The sequence below is a fragment of the Alternaria ventricosa genome (assembly GCF_023758065.1).
Source record: "Alternaria ventricosa strain BMP 2768 chromosome Unknown scaffold_6, whole genome shotgun sequence".
Lineage (NCBI taxonomy): Eukaryota > Fungi > Ascomycota > Dothideomycetes > Pleosporales > Pleosporaceae > Alternaria > Alternaria ventricosa.
This window is the reverse complement of record NW_026055686.1, coordinates 1399378-1424883: the sequence shown is the minus strand read 5'-3', so window position 1 is coordinate 1424883 and position 25506 is coordinate 1399378. Positions and strand designations below refer to the sequence as shown.

The window sequence follows — 25506 nt, the reverse complement described above, 5'->3', positions numbered from 1 at the left end:
TTCCAGAACCCCTCACACGCGGTTGCCCGAGGCTAACCCTTTGGATCGACGCAGCTTACTCGCACACGACCACAACGCCAATGTAAACCTTCAGTAGCACCATGGGTTTTACGTATCTACTTGTCTGTGACGCGATAGCTGATATCGAAGGAATCAGGCAAAGCACACTCCACGATGGTCAACACACAGAAAGAGAAGACGCAACATGATCTGGACGACCAAAAGCTTGGTTCGTACCTACAGCAAGAGATACCTAAGTTGAAGACGCCCGTACTATCGACAAAGATTGGTTACGGACAAAGCAATCCGACATACTACGTCGACGATGCGGCTGGTACACGCTACATACTCCGAAAGAAACCCAGCGGCACCATCATCTCGCCTGTAGCACACCAAGTCGATCGAGAGTACAAAGTTTTGAAAGCACTCGGAACGGTTGAGGGTTTTCCAGTTCCAAAAGTATACTGCCTATGTATGGATGCATCAATCATCGGAACAGCTTTCTACGTAAGTCCCAGTCATTCTCCCGACAAACGCTTTCAATCTAACATACCTACCTCTCCATCAGGTCATGGAATACATCCAAGGTCGTATAATCACCGACCCGAACTTGTCCACTCTGCCCCTCTCCGACCGTCGCGCAGCCTGGCAATCCGTCATTTCAACTCTAGCCTGGCTCCACTCCATCGACCCCGACGCCGTCGGCCTCTCCACCTTCGGCAAGAAAACCAACTTCTACGCCCGCCACTGCAACACCTTCTCCCGCATCGAAGCCCAACAAGCTCAAGTCCGCGACATAACCACAGGCAAGCAACTCGGTCGCGCACACCCGCATTTCGACGAAATCGTATCCTACATAAGAAGTCACCTGCCCCAGGAACGCACTTGCATCATTCACGGCGACTACAAGTTTGATAACATTATCTTGCATCCTACTGAGCCCCGGGTGGTTGCTATCTTGGATTGGGAGTTGAGTACGCTGGGACACCCGCTTATGGATGTTGTGTATGTGACGGGGCCGTATTGGAATAGGGCTAGTAAGGTTGGTATGCCTGGGGGGCCGGCGGTGCAGACGGTGAGGGATGATCAAGGGGGCGATGTTTATGATGAGGAGAATCAAGTGCAGAATGGGTTACCGAGTATGCAGGAGTTATTGGAGGTTTATGAAAAGAAGGCTGGGTGGGATCCGAGGCAGGACCGATGGGATGTTGCGAGGGTTTTCCATTTGATGAGAGTGAGTTTCTGATCTCCATCTTTCCTTGATTATCGAGTGGCAGAGAACAGCATAAGCTAACATAGCTATCAGGGAAGTGTGATAAGCCACGGTATCCAAGCGCGAACCATCAGCGGGCAAGCCAGCAGCTCCTTCTCACACGTATACTTCGAGAACACAAAACGAGGACTCGACGAAGCACTCCGACTAGTCCGTTCCATGAAGGACAAAGAAGCGCCCAAGAGCACGCTATAGTAAGGCCATCCATCTATCCATCTTGACATATATCGATGCAACGTCATGACGACTATCTTCCCGTCTCCCCGCTACAATATTACGCGTCAAACGTCCTTGAAGCGCTGGCCAGTTCCACTCGTACCATACAACACGCATACAACGATCTACATCTCCACTTCCCCATTCACTCCTCCAACACTCCATCTTTCCCTCTCCACTACACTGTCAGAGAACGTACTCCGTCTCCACTCCGTCATCATCCCGTCTCCACGCGCGGTGTCTACTCGCCAAGTCCGCATCACTCGCTATCCGGGGAAGGAGGATACGTAGACCAACGCATCAATCACGCTCACAGCCCCAGCCCAGCGACAAAGCCCTTGCACGCATGCTCCTCTTTCATCACACACACAGTCTCAGTTAGTCCCATTCCCTTCCGATTCATTTTCGTGGCTCCCCATCCTCCCCATGTCACAAACAACAACCACACCCACGCCAAGCTTTCCCAAGGTTCAATTGCAAATCCCACGACCAGCATCCCAAATCCCCCCCAAACTACCAAGCCCTATGCACATACATGAAATCCCACGCGCCCCCCAAGCCCGTCTTGGCTCCCGCGCACGCATCAAACAAAAGCGCTTATCTCAGACTACAGAGCGCGAAAACGCACGGGCCACATGCGCGCAATTTGAATCGTCGTGTTACAGTGCAGAGGCATGTGAAATTCCGCCAAGCGGGCCAAGCTTTTTTGCTGAATGAGATGGTCGAAGGGCTGGCGCGGCCACTAGGATCTGAGACTGTTGAGGTGTTTCATTTGCTGTGGCATTTGCTGTGTGGTAGGTAGGGGAATTTGTTTGGTCTGGAGTGTTGCTAAGGATGGGATGTCGATGCGTTGCTTTGATGATGGTGAGCGGAGTGATGATGGTTAGTTAGGTGCCTAAGGACGGGAAGTTACGTAGATGGATATCTGGCCGATCGTAATCTGGCTATCGTGAAGCTTGCGAAGCTGGCGGGAACGGGAGAAAAGCGAAGACGAAAACACGATAATATGGTGGGAAAGAGCAACAAACGCGCGCATGCATTCGAACATTGTTTGTGGAAGCTATCTACAACTATCGGAACGGGTTTTGACCAACTTCAATATCTCCGTCCTCCAGCCCCCATCAAAGTGCAGTGCAGCGCAAACTTCGTGTCGAGAGAAACGAAGTATGTATAAGAAAAGATTGCCCGTGGTATCTGTTGCCCCTTCCCGATTTTTTATGACGCCGACGCTATGCAAAAGCCGATGGAGAGAGTAAAATGGATAAAACTCGGGGAATACAAAGAGTGATGGTGTGTGTGTGCATTACAAGTGTCTGTTGGCGCGCCCTAGGTCTAATGCTGGAATGGAGATGGAGAGTGTGGTGTCTAAACAAGGGAAGCCTGTAGACCTGCTGGCGGCTTCGGAGAAGGTACGGAGAAGCGATGGCGGAAACATGGGGGTATAAAAGGAGCGTGAGGCTTTTGACTCACGCCAGGCGTATACGTGGTGGTGCAACGAGTGAGAGAAACGTAAACCGAAGAGAAACGCCGTTGAAAGCAAGTTGGTAGCAGGGATCGCCTGGCGCGGAGCGATGGTGCTGAGATTACTGGGTTTGGCGTTTAGTGGTCTGCAATGTCCTCGTCCATGCCGGGGTAGATGATGTCGGCGACATAGATGGCCTGTACGTGTTTGAATAAGACGAAGCACCACATCGTGATGATGGCGATCGTGAGGCCATTTCCCACGTAGAGCACCGTTTCGTCTTTCAGCGCGTTACCGATAGAGATGGTGGCGATGACGAAACCGGTGTTGGGGAAGACCATGGCCCACCATCCGAGATGGAAGTAGACAGCCCACGAGTTGATGACCTGGAGATGATGTTAGTATTGTTACAGAACGAGACACGGTGGCGAACTTACGGCGACAAGAGTGATCATGAAGAACCACATAGCCAATACCCAAAGGAACAGTGCGACAATGAGAGCCAAAGTCCTGAGCAACTTCGCGTCGACAAGGCCGTCGCCTTGCAAGTCAAAGTCGTCGGGAAGAGCGTTGGCCATACCAATCAGTGCCAAGCAGGTGAAAGAAGGCGGTCCGACAGCGATAAACATGGCTCCTCGATGCTCACGATCGGGGTATCCGACCTGCATGAGACGGCCAATGTAATGCGCGTACATGAGAATAGCAACCGTGAATCCAAGACCCTGGCATCCAAGTCCGGCGACCAGGATAGGCATTCTGGACGATACGGGCTGTGATTTGGCGATGACTGAGGCAATCGTACCCGCAAGCATGATAGGGAAGATAGGGAGCAGCCATGAGGGCATGAAGCTGGTGAGCTTGTACGTGTGGCTGCAGAACAGGAACGAGTACTGGAAGGAAGCCAAGCAGAAAGTGATGAAGGTGTATGCCCAGAAAGCGACTGCCATGGTAGTGATTGCCCACGCACGATTCGGGTGATCCTCTTCATACGCTTCTATGACGTATTTCTGCGTTCCAGTGATGATTGTAGCGATCGATAGGAAGAAAGGTCCGAGGAAGAGTCCTTCACGTTCGTGTTTGATGGATTCCTTGAAGGACCCAGCGTACTTGGTGAAGCGGAGGACCATTGTCATGGTGACGGCAGTGAACAGCATGAGGTTGAGGATGTAGAAAACGGCACCGATGGTGATGAGACCGGGGAAGGAATGGGGCTGGATGGCGATAAGCGTACCGAGACCACCAGTAGCCATTGTCAGGGTATAGTTCGCCCATGTGTAGTGCTTGAGCCGTTGTCCGAAAGTGAGGTAGGGCTGGTTGGGATCCTTCCTGCCGGGGATCTTGGTGTGCTTGTCCCATTCCGAGTGACCACCGGCATGCTTGTGCTTCTCGAGATCGATATCGTCCATCTGGGGTGGCGACTGAAGAGCTGGGTCCCGGAAAGGGTTCTCTGGCTCTGGTTGCCTCTCCTTCGTGTCGACGCGGTATCCGTTAGCATCAACCGGACCGGGAAAGTAGCCTCCTCCATTAGATGCGTACATAGGCGCTGGTGTTGCCGCCGGCGAGTTGGCTGCCCATGTGTTGATGCGAGTAGTCTCGCCAGACTCGAAAGAGAACTGGTTCTGTTGTGCGACCTGAGGTTGCGGCTGGTACTGATTTGGCTGTAGTTGTTGTTGCTCGGGTGTTTGTTGTTGCTGTTGCTGTTGAGGGTTGGACAGGCGGGAGTAGTTGTTCACATCCCGACTTGATTGAGGAGAATGTTGACGGGGTCCAGAAGGTAGACCATACTGCCCTTGCTGCTGAGGAGTTTGCATACGAGGTCCGGAAGGCAGACCGTACTGCTGGCTCATATGCTGAGGCTGAGGTGGAGGTGCATATTGAGGTTGCTGCTGGTTTGGTGGGAGAGGGAACTGTCCGTTGTTCTCGAAATTAGGGCTGAAGGTGTCTTTTGCGCCAAAGGACAAGCCTTCTGGTTGGTAGCGAGTATCCATTGCTGAAATGATAGAATAGGTGTCCTGCACCGTAGAGACTAAAAGACGGAAGAGACGGCAAATAAAGGAAAGAAACCAAAGAAACTATGACCACAAAACGCGCAATAGGGACAAGTATTGACCTGCACGGGGCAATTTGATAGAAACCCGAGAGGCGATGCTCGGGAATGGACCACTGTATTAACACGCGCCGAGCGGGATCAGCATGGGTCTGCCTTTCTAGTATCGGTCCTGTTTCGAACTGCGTGCCAATCTAGCGCAAATACCTCTGGCAGCTAGTCAATGAGGCTCCACGGAGTCATGGTGGGATCTCAGAGTGCTTGGCGAGGACGAAGTGTTGCGTACATCCTCCTGGTATCCACATCAAAGCGTCGAATAAGCTCCGAGCAGCGGCCAGCGCACGTACACTTAGATAACGACCTGAGGTCCTCTTCGCTTCATCTAGTTCCAGGAATGGTAACTCCACCTTGGCAGTGCACGATGCGCCAAGATGTTGAGCTAGCTTCCGTCGCTTAGTACATTCAAGACGAATGCTTATCGCCTTCCATGATCTGCATCGTGGCTATGCTGCTTGCGTACTCTGTGGATAACTCAGTGTATGATGGATAGTATTCGTGCACTGCATCCACGTAGTCACCATATCGAAGTTGTCCATTCAGATTGACAGTACTGGGGAGTCCTTCCTTACTTCATGTCCGTCATACATAGACATCTTACCTGTCATATCGGGGCCTAGAGCGAACCTGACGCATCGCTTTCAGGGCAGCAGGACCGAATAGCTGTGACGCGGGCGTCGGCTTCGCGCCGCAATGCAGGGAGAGTCCCTTCGACTTGAGAGAACCCCTAGGCGGCGGGCATGGCGGTCTCCAATCTGGATCACCATGCGATGGTGCGGTCCGGATTCCTCCGACTTGACTGGGGCCTGCTAAGCGCGGAACATGGACTGGGCAACGAGAAAATAAGATGCGGCTCAAGCTGTCGAGGGACGGTGATTCGTGGTGCCAAAAAGGGGCGTCGAAACGGATGACGAAACGCTTAAAGCGGAGCCGTTGCGTCGGCTTCGCTGCCAAGCATCCCGCGCAAGACACAACCAAACAAGGGGGCCACCGTTTCGCAGCCCGATGAAGCCACAGCCGCATACTAGAACGCAAATAAGGTTGAGGGAAGTTTGACACTGGCGGCTCTGATTGCTTGCGTGTGTGCGAAGCTTGTCGGGCCAAGATCATCGGGTGGAAGCTCGAAGCTGTCTCAACAATGCCAGAACCCTCGCCCAAGATCCACTCTGGTGTTTGACTCTGCTTCGGCCAAGGCTAAGCCTTAGGCAAAAAGCCTATCTCGACTTATCGTCATTCCTCAAAAGGCGCCGAGTCCCCACGTGCGTTCCAGAAGCCTGCCTGTATAGTTGATGCCGCCGCAAGGTGAGCGCGTACAAGCCTGGAGGTTGCTTATAGGCGAGTGCTGATCGAGGACCTGCAAAACTTAAACTCCGGCTTGTCTTCGTTTTGAGTGGATTACACGCACTGCGTCGCGTACGGTGGGTCTGTAATGATGAGTTGCTCTCTGGGCGTGGGCGGTGCACTCAACGTCTTTTCAAATCCGACCTGAGTCGACCAATCGGACCGTGATCCAGTGTTCATGGCAGTGCTGAGTACGTCGGTGCGTCGATGATACGCAGAGCCCAAAGACGATGCAAATTGTGAATGATCGGAGACAAGGAAGGAACAAGGGCATGTGAAGATGGTCAACGGGGGCAAGAGCTGCCGGATGATGATGATCTACACTTGGGCCTGAGGCTGAACGCTAAAAAGCGGGCTGCGCCGTGCACTGCCAAGGACCATCGTTGGGCTTTTCACATGTCAACATCGCTATGATCACAAAATGCACTCCGTTGCTCGCGGGCGGACAGGACGGCGCGTCGCGGAACACTGCGGAAGAGACAAGAGTTCGCCAAGCAGATGCATGTGTGTCGTCACTGGTTGTAGAGAAATTACGCTCGCCCCTTATCGAGCAGCGTTTAAAGGCGTTGTTCGCTGATTGCTTTTCAGATGGTTATGCTGCAGAGACACAGTTTCATGCAGAGAGCTGCTTCTTGGTGTGGTTGGCTTTCGCATGTGCTGTGGAATCCTCTCATTGAAGTAACGCCGCTGAGGTCTCGGGTTGAAAAGAAAACGCCCGAGATCTCCCGAATCGCCGTGGTAATACGATGTCATCGCCTTCCCGACGATGCCCATGTGTAAAAAATCTTATCGTGTCAAGATGGATCGTGCAGCGGTATCCTTCCTTGCGCCCAACGGGCCTTGTCGCCTCGTATCTTTGGAAGCCGCTGGGCGAGGTCCACATGGCGACCTTGGCTCCGAAAGACAAAACAGGCATAAATGAAGAATGTGAATACTTCATGTTAGTATTAAAGTGTAGCGATTATCTATACCATGCCTCCCCCGTCATCTGTGAGGTATCGTGGCGTATAATGGTACGACTGTCTGGATGAGTTCGCCCTCTCTAATCTTCTAGATCTTACTGGCTTCTTTAAGTACCTCGCGCGTAAGTACTTCGCCTTTCTTCCTCACTTCACTGAGCCTGCCCATCTTCAATAACCTCCCTATCATCTCCTCGTCCCCGTGATGGCTGTTGTGTTCGAATTCTGGCTCTTCACCATATGCTACTCGCGCCGCATCGACTAGTATCCTTGCTGTCATGCCGAATACTCTGAACGTGGTGAGGCTGTCGATTGCGCTAGGCTCTGGGCTAGGGTCATCTCCATCAGGTAAAGTTTGATGCGAAGAAGGCTCTGGTGTAGATGGCGGAGAGGACCGCGAGGAATTACGTAGTAGTGTCGGAGATGGAGGGGGTCGTGGCATGTAGAAATTGTGCATTCGCCAGCGTGACTCGTGCCAGTCTGTCCAAGAGCCTCGATACCACTTTTCGGGTCTACCGTCTTTCTGCACTGGTGGCGGGCCTTCACCCTCCCACCCTTTGCGCAGGAAGTTGTGAAACGGCGCCGTGAAGACGGCTGCTACTTCCCTGGGGTCGAGTCGCGGCATAAGCCTTTCTTCTACAGAGAGACTGTTCGTGTCGGAGGAAGCGGGCACGTCGGAGGATGTCTCTGCCGGACGCAGAAAGGCGACGCAGGGCCGCACTCCGAGTTCGGTCTTTGCGAGATTCGCAGGCAGTTCGCAAAGGTGCTCCACGGTGAATCCTCGAAGCTTCTCCTCGTTCATAGGCAACCCGATCTCTTCGTCCGCTTCGCGTCGTGCAACATCCCATGGGGACTCGTCGAGTGTATCTGCTTTGCCTAGACCGTGTCAACATGCACGTCCAATCCGACCCCAATGTATGATGCTGTACCTCCAGGCAGCGCAGCCTGTCCCGCATAGTTGCGCAACTGCGCGCTGCGCATCGTAAGTACCACCTTGAGCTCGCCATGCCGGTCCGGAAAGAGCAATATGAGAACCGCCGCGCGTCTCGTAAGGGGGCAGTTATACCATTGCGTCGGCGGAGGGGAATATGTTCGGAGGCGGTCCAATGCGCGCTGTTGGGCGTGTTAGCAAGATGAGGGCCTGCTGCAGAGCGCAATCCTAGGATGCTTACAACAGATCTTTGGGAAAGCGCCATAGTCGCAATGGCTTTGCTTTGGGCGAGCCATGCTGTCGGTCTCATGAGATGCGCGTGCGTCGGGAGCGTGAAGCTCAGTGGGGTCATGGACCGAGGTTATCGATAGGCGGCATGCAAGAGCCTCGTGGCAGCCCCAGAATCTCCCGCGCCTTAAATAGATGCCGTGTGGAGATCGTCACGTCAACCACAGTCGATAGGCGGTAGTCACATCACTCAGTTGTATGGCGAAGAGCAAGTTAAGTAACTTTCATGCAATTGAATCGCATCTCTATATGAAAGGAAACTCCCGATCGTTATCATCGACACGCGTGGCCATGGTGAAGTGCTACATATCCCACCGCGTGAGCATGCGTTGACGACGTGCAGCAGGTCCCCGAGGACATAGGAAAGTAGCATGAAATTGCAAAACAGGACCCATCCATCAACTACGCACCGTAAGTCTATCATATGCAGACATTCTTTTAGGGAAATCATTTCGCACATGAGAGACCAACGCCAAGATGCCGCGATGTATAGACGATTACTCGTCCAACCTCGAACCACTTTTGAACCGGACCAAACAGAGAGCACCCCTGGCCGTGCAGGCGTACTCGTATTAGAAGACCACCGCCTCTATCCAATGCGCCACTGAAGCGTTAGTGGGCAGAGTGAGGCGGCGATGAGAAGATAGCAGAGCACCACTTCTTAGATGAGGTCTGTCAAGCACGTTAGTAATCAGGCTTGAGGTATGGATATACAATAAACACTTACCAGCCACGTTCATGGGCATCTCCTCGATCTGTGTGCTGTAGAACTGCTCGATTTCGCGCATCATGCGGACATCGTCGGCGGTGACGAAGTTGATGGCAACACCCTTACGTCCGAAACGTCCACCACGACCGATGCGGTGGATGTAGTTCTCGCGGTTGGCGGGCAAGTCGTAGTTGATGACCAGGGAGACCTGCTGGACATCGATACCACGGGCCAGAAGGTCAGTGGCGATGAGGACACGGGAAGATCCGGAACGGAACTCCTTCATGATGACATCACGCTGGGCCTGGTCCATGTCACCGTGCATGGCCGAGACAGTGAAGTCACGGGCAGTGAGCTTGTCGGTGAGCCAGTCGACCTTCCTGCGGGTGTTGCAGAAGATAACAGCTTGGGTGATGGTGACGGTCTCGTACAAGTCGGACAGGGTGTCGAGCTTCCAGTCCTCCTTCTCGACGGCAATGTAGAACTGCTTAATACCTTCGAGGGTAAGCTCGTCCTTCTTGACAAGGATACGGACGGGGTCGCGCATGAACTTGGTGGTGACCTCGAGGACGTCCTGGGGCATGGTGGCGGAGAGAAGGACGACCTGGGTGGACTGAGGGAGCAGCTGGAAGATGTCGTAGATCTGCTCGGTGAAACCGCGAGACAACATCTCATCGGCCTCGTCGAGGACGAACATCTTCATGTGGTCGGTCTTCAGGACACGACGCTGGATCATGTCGTGGACACGGCCGGGAGTACCGACAACGACCTGAGGGCCGTCCTGGAGGGCCTTCATGTCGTCACGGACGCTGGTACCACCAATGCAGGCGTGGCACTGGACGTCCATGAAGTCACCGATGGCGACAACGACCTTCTGGATCTGCTGAGCGAGCTCACGGGTGGGGGCGAGGATGAGCGCCTGGCAGGCCTTGACGTTGGAGTCGATCTTCTGGAGGGTGGAGATGGAGAAGGTAGCCGTCTTACCGGTACCGGACTGGGCCTGGGCGATAACATCGTTGCCTAAGATATGTCAGTCGCTTGTGTGGTTGTGCGGTGGTGGGGGTAGGCAAACGTACCCTTGATGACGGGCATGATGGCGCGCTGCTGGATAGCAGAGGGGCGCTCGAAACCGTAGGCGTAGACTCCACGGAGGAGCTCAGCCTTCAGGTTCATGTTGTCGAACGAGTCGGTGATCTCATCGTAGTTGGACTCGATCTGGCCTGCGCGTGGGTTAGCGTGGGCTCGCAGAATTATTCGCAGGTGAGGCTATCGTCGCCGCCGCCCTCGCACTGCGGGGCGCGCAATTTCGAAGAGCGGCGGGACAGCACTCGGAGCACAACTCACCCTCGGGCACGTCCTCAAGACCTTTGTCAGCCATGATTGCGACTGGAAGGAGCGACTACTGGTGCGGGACCGTAGTCGAAGTGTTGCTCGTGGCGGGGTTAAAGCGGAGGATCCTCTGGATGCCGCCGCGTGTGTGGAAAGTTGTGTAGTAAAAGCTAGATACCAGATCCTCTGCAAGAGAATCAAACGGGTATCTAGGGTAGTGTGTGTATTGGTTGTGTGGTGGATTTGGTGATGGAGGGACAGAGAAGGTGGGCGCTTTTTGGCTTAAGAGGTCGGCCACAAAAAATCTCAGCAGTGTGCTAGTGCCAAAAGCACGCTAGTTCAAATGCGCCCACGGCTCCCACCTAGGTCCGCCTTCACTTCCACTGGCTCGTTCCAGTCTCAGCCTATGACTCTGTTCTCTCACCCTTGGTTTGCCTCCTAGATCATTTGCAGCCGTGAAAACGTCTGCGCTGAGCAAACACCAAGCATCGTGCCCGGTCCATCTTTGACATGGCGCCCGGCATTCTGGACCACCCCGGCATTGCCACTGTCGAATCACGACCTTCAAAAAGAGTCAAGACTTCTGTGGCGACAGACGTTGAGAGCGACGACGATGATGTGGCGGCGGCGGCGATCGCAGTCCCCTCGCATCCTCTGGGTATCAAGCCGGCCGGAAATGCGTATACTGCGCCCGAGAATATCAAATCGAGATGCGGACTGTTCGCCAGCTTACCCGATGAACTACTGAGCCACATCTTTGAGTCATTCGAAGCTGACGTCCTGATACGCTTGGGAAGTACATGTCGCGCTCTGTATGCCTTTACGAGGTTGGACGAATTATGGCGGGCTTTGTTCGTAAGGTGAGTACCACGGTTGCTACACATAATATGTTGCATTCCCCATCTTTTTCGTATACAGTTATTCCTACGTTTCCAGTCATCTTCCAGTCATGTACTCGGTCAGGCGGTGTATGCAAAGGAAGGCGTTCCTTCTAAACCTTCTTAGATCGGTATGACTGTGCCTGCACGCCTGACCGCGCCTCGGCCGTGGAGGTGCAGGACACAAGATCAGTGCAGGGCGTCCTATTTCTCCCCGGGATCAAATATTAGATTGTTGCTCAAGTCTATCATGCGTAAAATCGTGGTATATACGAGACTGCATTTTCTCAGCGAAACAGAGCGTTGCTTCTGCTTTATACTAGGCTCAATATGCATCACTTGTCTGCTTGCGTTGAATGCCAGACAATCACACTTTTTCCAATCAAACGCTAACAATCAAACAGCTCCCCAGCTGAAGACTTTGAGTGGCGTGGAACATGGCGGGCGACCTACCTCAAGATTCCCAGAGCACACGTCACTTCGATATCATGTACCAATCTCTTTTCAGACACTCTTTATCGACCATTTCAGTGCGCCCACACAGAACTAAACTCCTACGCGGTCAACATCCCGAAACAAAATGAGATAGCCCGACTATCAGATCTGACATACGAAGAGTACGCCGAGACCTGGGTGGACAAGCCCTTCGTGCTCACTACACCCGTCAAGCAATGGCCTGTATACGGTACCTGGACACCAGAGTACCTCCTAGAGAAATTTCCAGAAACCAAATTCCGCGCAGAAGCAGTCGACTGGCCCATGAAGAAGTACATGTCCTACATGCACGACAACGCCGACGAGTCGCCCCTGTACCTCTTTGATCGCGCATTCGCCGAGAAGACCGGTGTAGACATCACAGCGGCACCACATTCCAAAGAAGCCGCATACTGGAGCCCAACATGTTTCGGCGACGATCTCTTCAGCGTCCTAGGCGAACACCGACCCGACTGCCGATGGATGATCATGGGTCCGAAGCGCAGCGGCTCTACGTTCCACAAAGACCCAAACGCAACTTCGGCATGGAATGCAGTCTTGACAGGCAGCAAGTACTGGCTGATGTTCCCCGCCGGCCCAGGTATCGAACCTCCACCCGGTGTCATCGTCAGCGACGATCAATCCGAGATCACCTCTCCGCTCAGCATCGCAGAGTACATGCTTACTTTCCATGAACTCGCCCGCCAAACGCCCGGCTGCAAAGAAGGCATCTGCTACGCTGGCGAAGTACTTCACGTACCGTCTGGCTGGTTTCACCTTGTACTTAATCTCGAAGACAGCCTCGCATTGACGCAGAACTTTGTACCCCGCAAGAAATTGCCTGATGTACTAGGCTTCCTGCGTGACCAGCGCGGCGAAGTAAGTGGCTTCAAGGAGGACGTTTGCGATCGTGCATATGAGCTCTTCGTCGAGAGGCTGCAGGAACAACACCCCGAGTTGCTGGAGGAGGGCCTCGCGGAGCTGGAAAGGAGGGGGAAGAAGGGAAAGGGCAAGTGGGAGCAGCTGACGAAGGGAGACGAGGAGGAAGAAGTCGGAGGGTTCAGCTTTGGCTTTGGTGGGGATGACGATGATGCTGACATTCCATGAGCGTTGCAGTGATCGTAGTAACAGCAGTCCCGCATTTACTCGCATGCACATGGTGTTCGACAGCTTCACAACTAGAAGAATCGGGGTTTAATCATAACATTCATACATTGCTGTGTGCAAGCTATCTCTCATGGGTATCATCTAATCGTTAGGTCGTATCATACATCGTAACCGCAGTGTCATATCTCAGTCTCCCCGTTCTACGCCAACTCACTTTGCGTGGTTGATGATCTCAGCGTACATGTCCTCAGGTATCTTGCCGGCGAAGCTCATAGCCACGGCGACAATCTTCTGAGCGTTAAGACCAGGCAGGTTGCGTAGGATTGTATTGGGGCTATAAATACGTCAGTCCTGCTTTAGATGTGTTTGAAGAGTGTACTCACCTCGGGCTGTTCAAGATGTCCCCTCGGATCAGAACCAACTGAGCCACAATGCACAGAATGTTCAGATGTGGTCCGTATGCGAAAAGGAAGTCCCAGAGCTGTAGCACCTCTGGCAACGGGGGTGTACACGCGCACATGGTGAGTACGGATGCGAAAGCGTAGATCTTGGCTTCCATGTGGTGTGCCATAAGATGGCCGTATAGCTTGGGGTCGACCACCTCTAGCACCCTGTCCACCAACGCGAGACCTTTGTGCACACCCTCCATCGACCCCCTCACATAGCCCGGACACTCGTATGTAATGAGCCGTTCGAAGCCCGTGAAAGCCTCGACTTCACTCCTCGCCGCGTACAGAAACGGTCCGCAGAGCACATTCATGCCCTGCACGTAACCAATCTGCTCAGCATCGTTCGTAGTCGACGCTTCTGTACGCGTACCCGCAGTGAGGGAATGCCGCGACATCATTGAGGTATCTGGGCTACCGCCGAACTCGGATAGTGTTGGTGGGGACTGCCAACCATTGACGCGTGCTTCGTGCGCATCGTTCAGCCTCCACGCGACGGCGTTGAGCACACGCGTAATGCTGTTCTGAGTGACGCGTCGTCGGAAGAGGGGATCGCCTTGGAAGGTGCGGAAGGTATCGTTTTGGATTTTGGCGTGCGCAGGAGAGGCTCCTTGACGAACGAGATCGAGGTATACGTCGGTGCGGAGAGGAGGCGCGTTGAGCAGGATGAGCCAAATGTATATGCGCAGCTCGGACTGGACCGGTAGAAATTAGTATACAGAATTCATTGAGCGGTTCTAGATTGCGCCCATGCGCAGTATGATCGCATGGGGTAGTGTGGAGAACATACCATGCCCTCGCTGTTGGCGGGAATGCCTTCGGTCAAGATTGTGTAGCGCAATTCTTGGAGACCCTCCTCTGGATTACTCGCAGAGGCTCCTTTGAGCAGCAGCATATCCAGATTCGTCATTTTGGTGAATTGGCTATGAAGGGGTTGGATTCGCTCACAATTCGAAACTCTGGTTGGGGTCTCCGCATGGCGGTCTGCACTGACGCCTTGGCATTGGCCCTGGAATCCTCGCCGCGGACCCGCGTCATCCGAAGACGTTCACTCCACTATCTACACGCTGCATCTACATTTCGTATTTCTTGTTCCTTGTTTCCTAGTCCGTTGAGAGTTAGGAACCTATTTCCGTGGTTGCTACTTGTACTATTTCATTTCATCTGAGTCATCCACACCTGCATGCAGCCTTGGAAACCCGGGTAGCGACAATCTGTGAACACCCACAGAACACCCACAGTAACATCTACTTATTCCACTGCGCTCTCATCTTACATACATCGGCAGCAACTGCCAACATGGTGTTGCCGCCAGAAGCCGAGTACAATCGCAGCGAATACAAGCGCGACACTAAGTACATCGCTGGATATCTTTTGAAGGCTTCCCGGAAATGCGGGTTTGTGCCGACGCCTTCCAACAACTCTTACAATCATGAGGTTTGCGAGCGTGACTTTGAGCCAATGGCTCAATGTATCGTGAAAAATCCTCAGAAGGTATCTATACCACCGTTTATACGTACGATCTTGGTTCGAGCTATTCGGTTTCGGCGGGAGGTGACGGCCTGGTATCGACTTAAGAGTTGCGATACGAACGCGGACCAGCAGCATGACGCTTTCTCCTCGCGCCTCCAAAGGATACTAGACATTCTGCGACCGCATATACGCAAGCCGGACAATGAAAGGACGAAGGAAAAGACCACTTCCTCGGGGGCGACAGCAATAGAACTAGGCTTCTCCAAACTGGCTTTGCAGGATACCACCGAGGACGACGAGGAGTCTAATGATCAGCCCGTGATCGTAGACGACTTGCCTTCTGTCCCAGCAGTGGAGATTAGTTTGGACGACGCGAATGTAGAGGAAGACTTCTTTCTTGAAATCAAAGGTTTCTTGAAAGAAATGCAATCGATTCGGAAATATGTCTTAGAGCGATGGACAGGAAAGTCTGATTTGATGACCAAAGCGTTCGTCACGAATACCGCGATCGCAATCGTGCGACAGAAAGAATACGAGTTCGACCAAAGTCTATCACGTCCGCCTCAGTATCCCGCGGAGTTATTTCCCGTCTGGTGCCTACCGGCTTTGCTCCTTTTTAGGGAGCTTTATCCAGAGAAACTCGAGGATGAGAGCGACCTCGACGAATTCATCCTGCCTTCTGATATAGTAGGGACCTCCGATGCAAAATCTTTACTTTGCTTTTACCCTGTGTACAATGGCCTGAAATTGCTCCTCGACACCATTCAGTTGGCTCCTAAATCGCAACACCCAGGGGCGGTTTTGGTGCACAATCTCAGTGAGGAACACAAACATCGAGACATGCACCCTCACGTTCTCGGTGCGCGGGATATGGCTTCAGTGCTTTACGTTTTCCGCCGAATTCCGATGTTGTTACATAACATCCCGGAGGATGAATTAACCCGCGGCGTTCGATGCATGGATAAGGAACGGGCAATACCATTTTGGCTCACCTTTGCTATGCAGATCCAACTCGAAATTAATGATCTTCCCAAGGATTCCTTGGGGGACCCGCTCGAGGATTTACGACGAGAAGTGACAAAGGCGTCCACACTCATCCAAGAAATCAAAACGCATCCTAATAGTCTTGTCGACGTCCATAGAGGCAAAGACTTTGATTCGCTTGAGACGCTCGTGTTACACCTCAAAGAGAGTTTCTTCAATGACGGAGTCGCCCTGTTTCTACAAGGAGTCGTGAAGAGCTTCATAACCAGTCCGAATGACCGTGACATAAGAATACCGACACAACTGGATCCGCTTTGTCCAGGCAACCCCTTCGTCAAGGAAAAGAACCTTTTCATGCGCAGCCACCGTCTAAGATGTGGCGTTTACATATATGTTATGAGATCGTTGGTGCGCAAATTCCCAATTTCACACGACGCCAATCATAGTCATGTACTGAGCGTCGCTCACCTGTACAACATATGCTGCAAGCTGTTCCCTGATGCTCCGCACTTCCCCGATCTGGAGTTCTTCATGCAACGTCAGGATCTGGAACGACTCTTCTATGGGAAGATACCGCAGGACATTATGGAGGCTCAAAGACGGCTTGAACTTCTCCAGTACGGTGTAACTGATGCGATCAATGGCCACTCATACCGTACGATCAGCACGATCGGAAAACGTCTCCTGAGAAGCAGAGTTCTCCAGAGCCCTTCCCACTTAGATTCCGTATTAGAAGATCAGTTTAATATGCGCGAGGCTCCGTTAACGCTACAGAAAGTCGATGAGTCGACCCGTCGCTTTTTAAATAGTTTTGGCGACAAAAAACAAGAACATGAGCGAATACGGCTGTTCAATTGGCCAGCTGACGCACTCTCGCCCGAAGGATGGACGTACCATAGGCTCTTTTTCCACAAATTCGACAATATCTGGGACCCTGTCCCAATCTTGCGGTCCGTTATGCTATGGCTCGAGGCGGACGCCATTAATCTCAACTTCTGCACACCAAAGCTCGTCCTCCTCTGCAGCGACATCCTCCGGGACATCCTGGACATGTTTCGTAGCGACCCTGTTTTCGAGAACGACTTCCTGAAAGAACAGAATAAGCCCACTCTCTCTCTGACTATCGTTCTCCGAATCCTGACCCTTGCCGCCAACGAAATTAAACTACGCAAGCGCCAGCCAAGTCTCCCAGCGAAGAGAATGGACCAGCTACGTGAGGTCTTCAACATCATGCAGAAGCACTACATGCGTCCCATGGAAACTACACCGGGCGAAAAGACATGGGCAGGCGACGTCTGCATTGCGGATCTAGTGAACACGGAAGAGGAACCCCAGATCGGCGAGTATTGGAGTGCAGCGAATTTCTTCAGTGGCCGCGACATATTCGCACACGGTGGACGTCGCATTGACCCAAACAATCTGGGACCTGCTGCTGCTGAGAATTTGTACAAGAATTGGGACTTTGGCGGGAATAAAGAGGAGAGCAGGATGTTCAACGCCCTCTCTAGGTTTCATGCTGCGCGGGGCGAGAGGGCGATCGTGAGTAGAGCTCTGGAGGGGCGCTACGGATAGCCTTTTGTAGGGCGCCGAACAAATCACTTCTTCGCGGCCGAGTGCTAGGGACAAGTGGTAGTGTGGTAAACAAGCATACACCATTCCATGAAATCACTATCGCCTCTACCGCACGGGCTACATGCTCACATTGTCAGACTAGGGGTGTTGCTGTGGTGAAAAAGAGAATATCATTGAATGATCTCGCTATATAAGGAATGTCGTGTCGTCATGATATGTATCCCACCTGCCTCTAGAACGCCTTGAAAGATTATGTACAAAAAGAAAAGCGACGCCTGAAACTTCAATGCTCTTCTATCTTCTCCTGGTGGACGATGTCGATGTCTTCTTGTCATCCCTCTTCGTACTTAAAGTCGTTGTCTTGGGCGCTGAAGTTATTGTCGGAGAGGAAGAAGGAGCTCCAGCAGCAACTATGGCCAGTGGTGTAGAAACCGTCTGCACCGTTGTAGAGGAGGCAGCATCTGTAGCAGGCGAGGACGACGATGATGAAGAAGCTGGTCGAGTGCTGGTGACTAGCGTGCTAGGTCCCTTTCCTCCGTTGGCCCAGTATTCCACAAGCGCCTGCTCAACCTTTTCAGGTTCTGTGTAAGCCTCTAGAGCCTCAAGCTCAGCGCACTTCTCATCGATATGCTTGTCGTCGTAGTCATTGATATTATTGGAGCGGTACTTCTCCTCCATCGGGTCAATGAACTTGGTTGTCTCGGGGTAGCCGAAGTTGGCAAGGCTGGTGACGTTGAAAGCAGCCATCATGTCGTGGTCTTCGTGGATGAGGTTGTGGCAGTGAAACATGTATACACCGTCGTATGGGGCGTAGCGGGCGATGACTGTAACCTTCTCGTTGGTGCCAAGTAAGACGACGTCCTTCAAGGCTTCCCGCTCGTAGGGAAGAACGCTTCGTTTGCCCCCGGTGCGGCTCAGGATCTGGAAATCGACGAGATGGATGTGAACGGGATGGCTCCAGCCGCCGGATGAATTCTCAAGCTCCCAGACTTCGACAGCGCCGCGTTGGGGCTTTGCGAGAATGCGGTTGTTGACGTCGGCAAAGGTGACGCCGTTGACTGTCCATTGTCCGTTTGTGCGTCCAAATTTGAAGCTCCTGTCGATGCCACTCTTCTTGGGTGGGAAAGGTACTGTGCGCAGAGAGCCTGGGAGAGCGCCGTTACCGGCGGTGCTGGAGACGGAGGAACCGACGACGAATCGCATGACCTTGTCAGTGCTGTTGTAGTCCTCGTCTGCTTGCACATCGCGGGCGTTCTTCATCGTTACGTTCTTTCCGGCATATGCGCTGAAGTCGACGACGATCTCCCAGCGTTCAGCCATTGAGATTTCGAGGTTGTCGGACTGCACAGGTTTCGACATGAGACCAGTGTCCGCGGCAATGACATGGAATGGAATCTTCTTGGCAGAAGGGTCCTCGAGAGTGAGCTTGAAGGCACGGCTAATGGCTGTGTTGAGCATCCTCAAACGATATTTGCGGGGCTCCACCTTCATGTAGGGCCATGGTTGGCCGTTGACGTGAATGACATCGCCCCAGAGGGAATCGGTCTCGTCTTTAGGATCGAAAAGTGTGCCGTCGCTGTTGTACTGCTTTGAAGCCAGTGCCAGAGGAACGTCGTATGAGCCTGAAGGAAGCCCCAGTCTATCCTCAGCGGGGTCATGGAGAATGTAGAAGCCTGCTTGTCCGAAGTAGGCGTTCTCGGCAGTGTGATGGATTGCATGATCGTGGTACCACAGGGTTCGCGCACTCTGCTTGTTGGGGTAGTCTGGAAGTATTAGCTTTCATGTGGTACAATGCCAGTGACAGTCGGTACTCACAATAGTCTTTGTATTGACCATTTGCTGTAGTGTCTTCGGCCCACCCGTCAAAAGGTGCTCGGCTGTATGAACCATGAAGATGCACCGAAAGAGCCTTGGGGCCGTGGTTCTTGAAACGGACAATGGCTTCACGACCTTTGGTCATGCGGAAAGTAGGCCCAGGTGATACTCCATCGTACCCAACAAGGTTAGCGGGCATGAGCCCGGGGTAGACTTGTTGTGTAAATGGCTTCACATCGACTTCGTAGTAGTCAATCTCATTCCCTGTGGTCTTATTTCGGTAGGTGTAGGACTTGACCTTATCCTGGGGAATAGGAAGCGGGTTCTGGAAGATCTGCTTGTAGACTGGGCTGAGCCAGTCGTCGTCGCCAGCAAAGGCTTGTGATGCCAAAATGGCTGCGACTCCGATGGAAAGATAGTTCTTCATGGCGTAGTGAAGGCGGATGAAGATCAGGAGATGAGCAGATATGAGTGAACTGGGCTGATGCTCTGTTGTACACGGGCGTCTTGGAGCACTTTATACATCTACATCTGATGGCATACATGAACTAAAAGGTCTCGAATACGCCTACTTCAAGGTATTCCGCCATACCGCAGACCCAACCATCCCTCAACGTGGCCAGTGTACTCCCACAAACATGGGATGGGAAGTCTAGGGCCGGCATGAGACGCCATTCGGCGTTCTCGCTACTGTTGCCTGGGTGTGTCGACATTCACCATATCTCAGTCTGCTTCAAGCCACTGCCTGGAAAGGCCGAAAATATGGGATCCATGCCTAGACATGGCTTGAGAGGCTTGGTATAAGCAAGAGCTAGGCGATGAGCGAGAGCTGATCAGACTTGGCGACCAGTAGGATGACTAGGCCATGTTGGAGGAAGACCATGAGTGACTACTCCAATTACAAGTGCGGAATGAACTCAATCAAAATCTCCGAATCGTGCATACGAGTACGTGATGCGGAACTCAAATTTGACTCATCTGGATCTTCTCGACCACGAGAACTCCAGGTCTTCCTTGCTCCTCTCCACAAACACGTGACTGATATCGGTAGGCCAAGTGGACAACGAACGAGTTGCAGGTTCTGTTTCGGGAAGTCCGAGAGTCTCAACTCGGAAAGGTGTAGTCAGAAAGGTCGTCGTCTACGGCTGGCGTTCTACATGCCTAGACGACGGCTGGGTACGAGCGGTCAACACGATTCAGGCCCTCCATGAAAACTTTCGTAACAGTCTCGCCCTGCTAGGGCTGAACATTGTTGCCAGCGTGTGAGCTGCGAAGCGCTAACGCTAGTTCATCGTGGCACGCGAGAGACCGGTCAACTTGGCCAGGCTTGTTTGGGGGCCCAGTCGGTCCAGGAATAGCAGTTCCGCGTCCGGGGGACTGCTTGCCAGTGTGTCGGTGCTGTTTGTGTGTGTGTTCATCGCAAGCGGAGAAGTTTGAAGGGCGGCTGCGGAAAGGGAGGTCTGGACTGTGACCAAGCTGCGATCGGCGCTAGACTAGCGCCCGTCGGCCTTGGCGTGGAGATCGCTCAGCCTGTCATTCGAAGCCCTCCCAGCCACCACGCCTCTCCACAGCTTAACCTCAGCTACCCCGTAATGCAGCATCAGCGCGGAATTCATGCATGCCGAATGCACGGCTCGTGTCTTCCCTTTTCGTCACACAGCTTCACCATTGGTCAAGTCGTACCATCGCGTGTACAAGCTTCAAATCCCTTCCCGTCACGATCCGCCAAAACAATTGCGTCGCCGAACTAGAGTTGACCCAAGAAACAAAACAAAAAGCATCTGAGAACGATGAGTGTTTGATTTTGTCGATAGCCTTGCGCGCAATGTCAAGCCTCAACACTCAATGCCATGTTTTTACTACCACCTCCACATAGGGTACGCAGCAATCATTGTCTGGAACAGCTGTCGCACCACGCTGAAATCAGCACATGGTGGAACGAGAAGACCCCCACTCTGGCCCGATCGCGGACTGGCAGTAGCAAGATCATGCAACCGCTATACCAGAGTGGAGTCTGTCCTTCACACCTACTTCGCAATTGATTCCGAGCTGAGCTCGACTATGGCACAGCGTCGGAAAATATCTAGCATGGGAAATTCCCCGCTAATCCAACATCCATCCGCTTACCCCTGCGAGACCACCCCGCGACGGCACTTGAACACGTGAGAAGGGTGATACTAAATCGGGGACCCTGTTCCCCAGCACACCCCTGTCAGCAGTATCGCCTCTGGTGTCTCTCTAGGCATTCGTACAAGCCAATGTCAGCTTTCCAATAGACTCGTATCATGCAAATGTTGACACTGCATGGGAAAGTTCCACGTCGTCTCTGCTACCATCGTGTTGCTTCGCTGTCTTCGTAATGGCGCCGCCATCTTCTCAAGTCCGATAAGCTGAGGCTGTCAGTGTGCAGTAGCGAAGGACTAGATGGGACTTCTGCGGCACTTTTCCATTCTGGTCTCACCGATGCTGTTCGAGAATGTCGCCTCGTTCAATGTTGGCTTGCAGATTGCCAAGTCCGCTCAGCAAGACACGAAAGCTTGGCCTCTGCTAGGCCCATGGAAATACGACGAGCCTCAGCTGTGGCTCCCGCTGCTACTGCAATGTCGTGTCCGGTGACCTGGTAAGCCGTCGTTTCTACCGCGTTGCTCTACCTCGGCCCTGTGGCAGGCAACAGTCGGAGTCCGTTTTCGTATACTTCGCCTACTTGCGGACGAACGATATCATGACAATGAGTTTACTGTTTGTTCACATGTCAGACCTTTGCTCTCGAGGACTTGAGAGGAACGCCGTCGCGAGACTAGAATATCTTTCCAGGCCTGCCCGCACATACGTTATTTGCAAACTTTTCAGCGCTCAGCCGTGTCTTCGCTCATCCAGAACCGAAAGCTTGTTTCTATCGCACGACTAACGTAAAGAATCACCCAGCGGAAGCCTCGGTTGGAGCATAAGAAGGTCATTGATGCGTACCAAGTACTCTAGCGACAGCTTGTCATGGTTTGTTGAGGTGAGATCTCATGATGTACTCATCATTGCCGTCCATGCCAACTACGTGCTATCATTCACTACGAATATCTATGATGCGTTCCAGATCTTTCGAGAAGAACCCAACTAGTATTTCTGACAACTCTATCGAGATCGGCGAGACTGTGTCTGGGCAGCTCTGCGATCGAACATGACCAATCGCCACCACATTCAGGACAGCGCGCACCCAAGACCTTTCCCGCGGTCATGAACACGAGGCCAGGATGTGCGGGAGGAAGCGAATTCTGCCATTGCTTTTGCGATGCCTCGCTAGTCTTGCCCGTTTCCATTCCGCCAAGGAGCCGACATAAGAGAAAACACTCTATGCGATGAGTCAAGATTCCAAAGCCGTTTGTTGTTCTCGCCGACCAGAGGACGTCCGCAGAATCAACTCCCTGGGGTCTTGCGTTGTCCAGAACCTTTTCATTGCCGAGCTGTCATCGAAGTCCTTGTACGTTACACGCACACTAGGAAGCTTCCGTTCCATAGTTTTGGTGAAGTTGACTCTGGCTTCCTCGATATACTCGCTCTCATAACGGTTTGGTTCAGTCTCCTCAGCTTCCTCGTCGTCCTCGTCATCAGAATCCTGGAAGAATCCCGTAGCGGACAGTAGTAGTTCCACATGTGTTAGATTCTCGAAAGCACGGAGCGTGGGGCGGTATTCGCCCGTTTCATCATCCACATCATCGTCAGTACCCGGATCTACTATCTGCGCTAGCATGTATAGATCCGAAGGATCGACGCCAATCTGTATGGAGTGTACGAGGCGAATTTTGTGCTTTGGTCCTTCACTATATATTATGTCCCAAAAGAAGGATTCGTAGTCTCGCAGGCAGATGAAAGACCAGGTAAGGAATGGACCCGCCAGACTGATAGCTTCGGTGTAGATTTGTCGGCATACGGTGAGGACGCTGAATGGAGAGTATCGGGAAACCTTGCACGCGGGTTTTGCAGTTCCCGTAAAGGTAAAGGTCCATATAAGATCGCGCAGTTCGCGGGGTAGACGCAGTAGAGGCGATTGAAGCGCATTGCGCTCAACGCTACTTGGTGTCAGTATGTGATATCTCGAGGCTGGGCTCCATGCGACTAACGCGGACTTTTGCCAATCAGTTTTTGGCGTGACATCAAAGACCCCATTCTCTGTCTTTGACAAGACTGAATGGGATTCCGATATCGGCGACATGTTGCAGGACCCTGGGCAGACTTCAGTGTTGGGTGTGGAAAGGGGGAATGATTAAAGCATCGGGTTTGTGCTCACAGCGGTGTGTAGGTAGCTCCGTTGATGCGGGGTGATGTCACCCCTCACGATCGACGCTCAGGGATCCACGGGCTCACAACACAACTAAACTTCACGTCCTACCTCCTGCGCGCATTGTATATTGAGCATCGGTGATATCTACAACACTAAATGAAGACAGCCGGATACCATATTGCAAGGCGTCATCATCTGGCATAACGTAACATCAAAGCTATCGCAATCATACCGTATACCTAAGTACCATCTCAATGACCTGCCCGAAGGACCAGTCCGCAGTCTGAGTCGAAGGCGCACTCTATTTATTCATCTGGCATAACGCACACATTGGAGGGTTGTGAAGCATACCTACACCCTCCACCAGCCTCTCAGCCAATCCAATTCGACTCAGATAACGAAGGCCTTCCCAGTCAACCCATAAAGACCTCCCCATCCCAAACCCCAAAATCAATCCTCCCAGTCCCCACCTTGCCCCTCTCCTCCTCAACCCAGCCTTCCACCAACATAACAGCATGCCCTCTAACCAACGTCTCCCCCTCCTCATCAACCAACAAAAGCAGCACCATCCACTCCCCCCTCCCATCCTTACCAATCAACGGATGAGAATCCGGCTGCGCCTCCACCCCCGCCCATTTATACAACGACGAGTACGGCTTAAGAGCCGGCGGAACAACAGCCTTGAAACGAGCAAGGAGAGAGTCGTGAAGAGTCTGTGGAACAGTATCTCTCTCCATTCCAACCACAGCTGGAGCATCGATATACACAGCAACAAGCACAGATTTCGGTGCTGCGCCCCCTCGCGAAGTGAGATGCTTTGGGAGACGTTGAAACGGCATCTCACCTCCCAATCCCCCTACTTCTTCATAAACAGCAAACTCCGCATCCACGATATCAAACACCATCTTCTCCTCCCCTTCTCCCTCCTCCTCCAGAAACCCCACACCCACCTCCCCCTCCTCCAACTTCCTGCTCTTTTCCAAGTTCAGTCTCCGACTGACACCCATGTATGCTTCTCCTTGCAGACACGCAATGTCATCCACCAGACACGTGTAGAGGTATTTCGGTTTCGATTTCGGCATCATCCCCTTGCCCTTTCCCTCTCTTTCTCCTGATTCTTGTTCCGGCTTGTCATGTGTATACCCGTCATCGCCATCCGGCGCAACGAACCGCAAGTCTTGAGTGACGTGACCGGAACCCGTGTCGGGTATGTTGAGCATATCTCTGAAATGCAGTTTCGTCCAGCGGAGGAATGTAGCGGCATTAGTCGGGGTGGGGTCGTGGAGGCGGGGGTGTACGAGGAGGAGGCCTGGTTTGGGGCGAGCTTGGGTGGTCGCTGGCGAGGATAGAGGGGATGTGGAGGCCATGGCTGTGTGTCTTGTGTGTTTGCAATTCGAGACTGTGGGGAAGAGGAGAAACGTTATCGCTTGGGTCTTGGAGTGTATGTAGAGTTCCCGTTCCTTTTTATGTTCTGTTCTGCTGTCGTGTATCCTCGGATGGACCACGGTAAGCGTGTGGAGTTCCGAAGCTGCAGATGCATGATTGTGCTGACTGCATACATATCATCACCTTTCTCCTAAATGATTAGTCCGAGTTCTTACTTGGCTTCCGAAATATGCATATCGGCAAGGAAATGAGGCTTGTTGGGCGCATAGCTGAAGATGTCAACGCACCACATGCACGCTCGATAGCCCATTGCACGAAGTTACATACTTCGAATATTTGATATGTTTCAAAGGAACCAAGCAGATGTGCACGTCTTTCTCGACAAAGGCCCTATTCTTACAACGCGGAATCTACATCGCGCTCCCTCCCTCACCATAGTCTCAAACCTCTGTTATCCCATTCCCATTCTCCCAGCTTGACAACACG

At 52.7% G+C, this 25506-nt stretch overlaps 9 protein-coding genes across 9 annotated transcripts; 3 read left to right on the top strand and 6 right to left on the bottom strand.

Annotated features, from left to right (window-relative positions):
- Nucleotides 1–174: 174 nt before the first annotated feature.
- On the top strand, nt 175–1468 carry J4E93_004562 (uncharacterized protein; the record flags this gene model as incomplete). The annotated part of the gene is made up of 3 exons (XM_049342490.1): nt 175–507; nt 569–1234; nt 1307–1468. 3 exons carry the CDS (start codon nt 175–177, stop codon nt 1466–1468), a joined length of 1161 nt encoding a protein of 386 aa, XP_049200642.1.
- Nucleotides 1469–3088: 1620 nt separating this feature from the next.
- On the bottom strand, nt 3089–4939 carry J4E93_004561 (uncharacterized protein; the record flags this gene model as incomplete). The annotated part of the gene is made up of 2 exons (XM_049342489.1): nt 3089–3337; nt 3389–4939. 2 exons carry the CDS (start codon nt 4937–4939, stop codon nt 3089–3091), a joined length of 1800 nt encoding a protein of 599 aa, XP_049200641.1.
- A 2507-nt stretch (nt 4940–7446) lies between these two features.
- Nucleotides 7447–8638, bottom strand: J4E93_004560 (uncharacterized protein; the record flags this gene model as incomplete). Its single annotated transcript, XM_049342488.1, has 3 exons — nt 7447–8231; nt 8285–8468; nt 8528–8638. The coding sequence occupies 3 exons, from the start codon at nt 8636–8638 to the stop codon at nt 7447–7449; spliced, it is 1080 nt and encodes a 359-aa protein (XP_049200640.1).
- Nucleotides 8639–9235: 597 nt separating this feature from the next.
- Nucleotides 9236–10661, bottom strand: TIF1 (translation initiation factor eIF4A; the record flags this gene model as incomplete). Its single annotated transcript, XM_049342487.1, has 4 exons — nt 9236–9246; nt 9302–10303; nt 10360–10503; nt 10628–10661. 4 exons carry the CDS (start codon nt 10659–10661, stop codon nt 9236–9238), a joined length of 1191 nt encoding a protein of 396 aa, XP_049200639.1.
- A 461-nt stretch (nt 10662–11122) lies between these two features.
- Nucleotides 11123–13071, top strand: J4E93_004558 (uncharacterized protein; the record flags this gene model as incomplete). Its single annotated transcript, XM_049342486.1, has 2 exons — nt 11123–11472; nt 11895–13071. 2 exons carry the CDS (start codon nt 11123–11125, stop codon nt 13069–13071), a joined length of 1527 nt encoding a protein of 508 aa, XP_049200638.1.
- A 210-nt stretch (nt 13072–13281) lies between these two features.
- On the bottom strand, nt 13282–14427 carry J4E93_004557 (uncharacterized protein; the record flags this gene model as incomplete). Its single annotated transcript, XM_049342485.1, has 3 exons — nt 13282–13405; nt 13455–14212; nt 14308–14427. The coding sequence occupies 3 exons, from the start codon at nt 14425–14427 to the stop codon at nt 13282–13284; spliced, it is 1002 nt and encodes a 333-aa protein (XP_049200637.1).
- A 522-nt stretch (nt 14428–14949) lies between these two features.
- On the top strand, nt 14950–17546 carry J4E93_004556 (uncharacterized protein; the record flags this gene model as incomplete). The annotated part of the gene is made up of 2 exons (XM_049342484.1): nt 14950–14954; nt 15098–17546. The coding sequence occupies 2 exons, from the start codon at nt 14950–14952 to the stop codon at nt 17544–17546; spliced, it is 2454 nt and encodes an 817-aa protein (XP_049200636.1).
- Nucleotides 17547–17840: 294 nt separating this feature from the next.
- On the bottom strand, nt 17841–19788 carry J4E93_004555 (uncharacterized protein; the record flags this gene model as incomplete). The annotated part of the gene is made up of 2 exons (XM_049342483.1): nt 17841–19309; nt 19362–19788. 2 exons carry the CDS (start codon nt 19786–19788, stop codon nt 17841–17843), a joined length of 1896 nt encoding a protein of 631 aa, XP_049200635.1.
- Nucleotides 19789–22716: 2928 nt separating this feature from the next.
- Nucleotides 22717–25001, bottom strand: J4E93_004554 (uncharacterized protein; the record flags this gene model as incomplete). The annotated part of the gene is made up of 2 exons (XM_049342482.1): nt 22717–23422; nt 24805–25001. 2 exons carry the CDS (start codon nt 24999–25001, stop codon nt 22717–22719), a joined length of 903 nt encoding a protein of 300 aa, XP_049200634.1.
- Between the last annotated feature and the right edge of the window lie 505 nt (nt 25002–25506).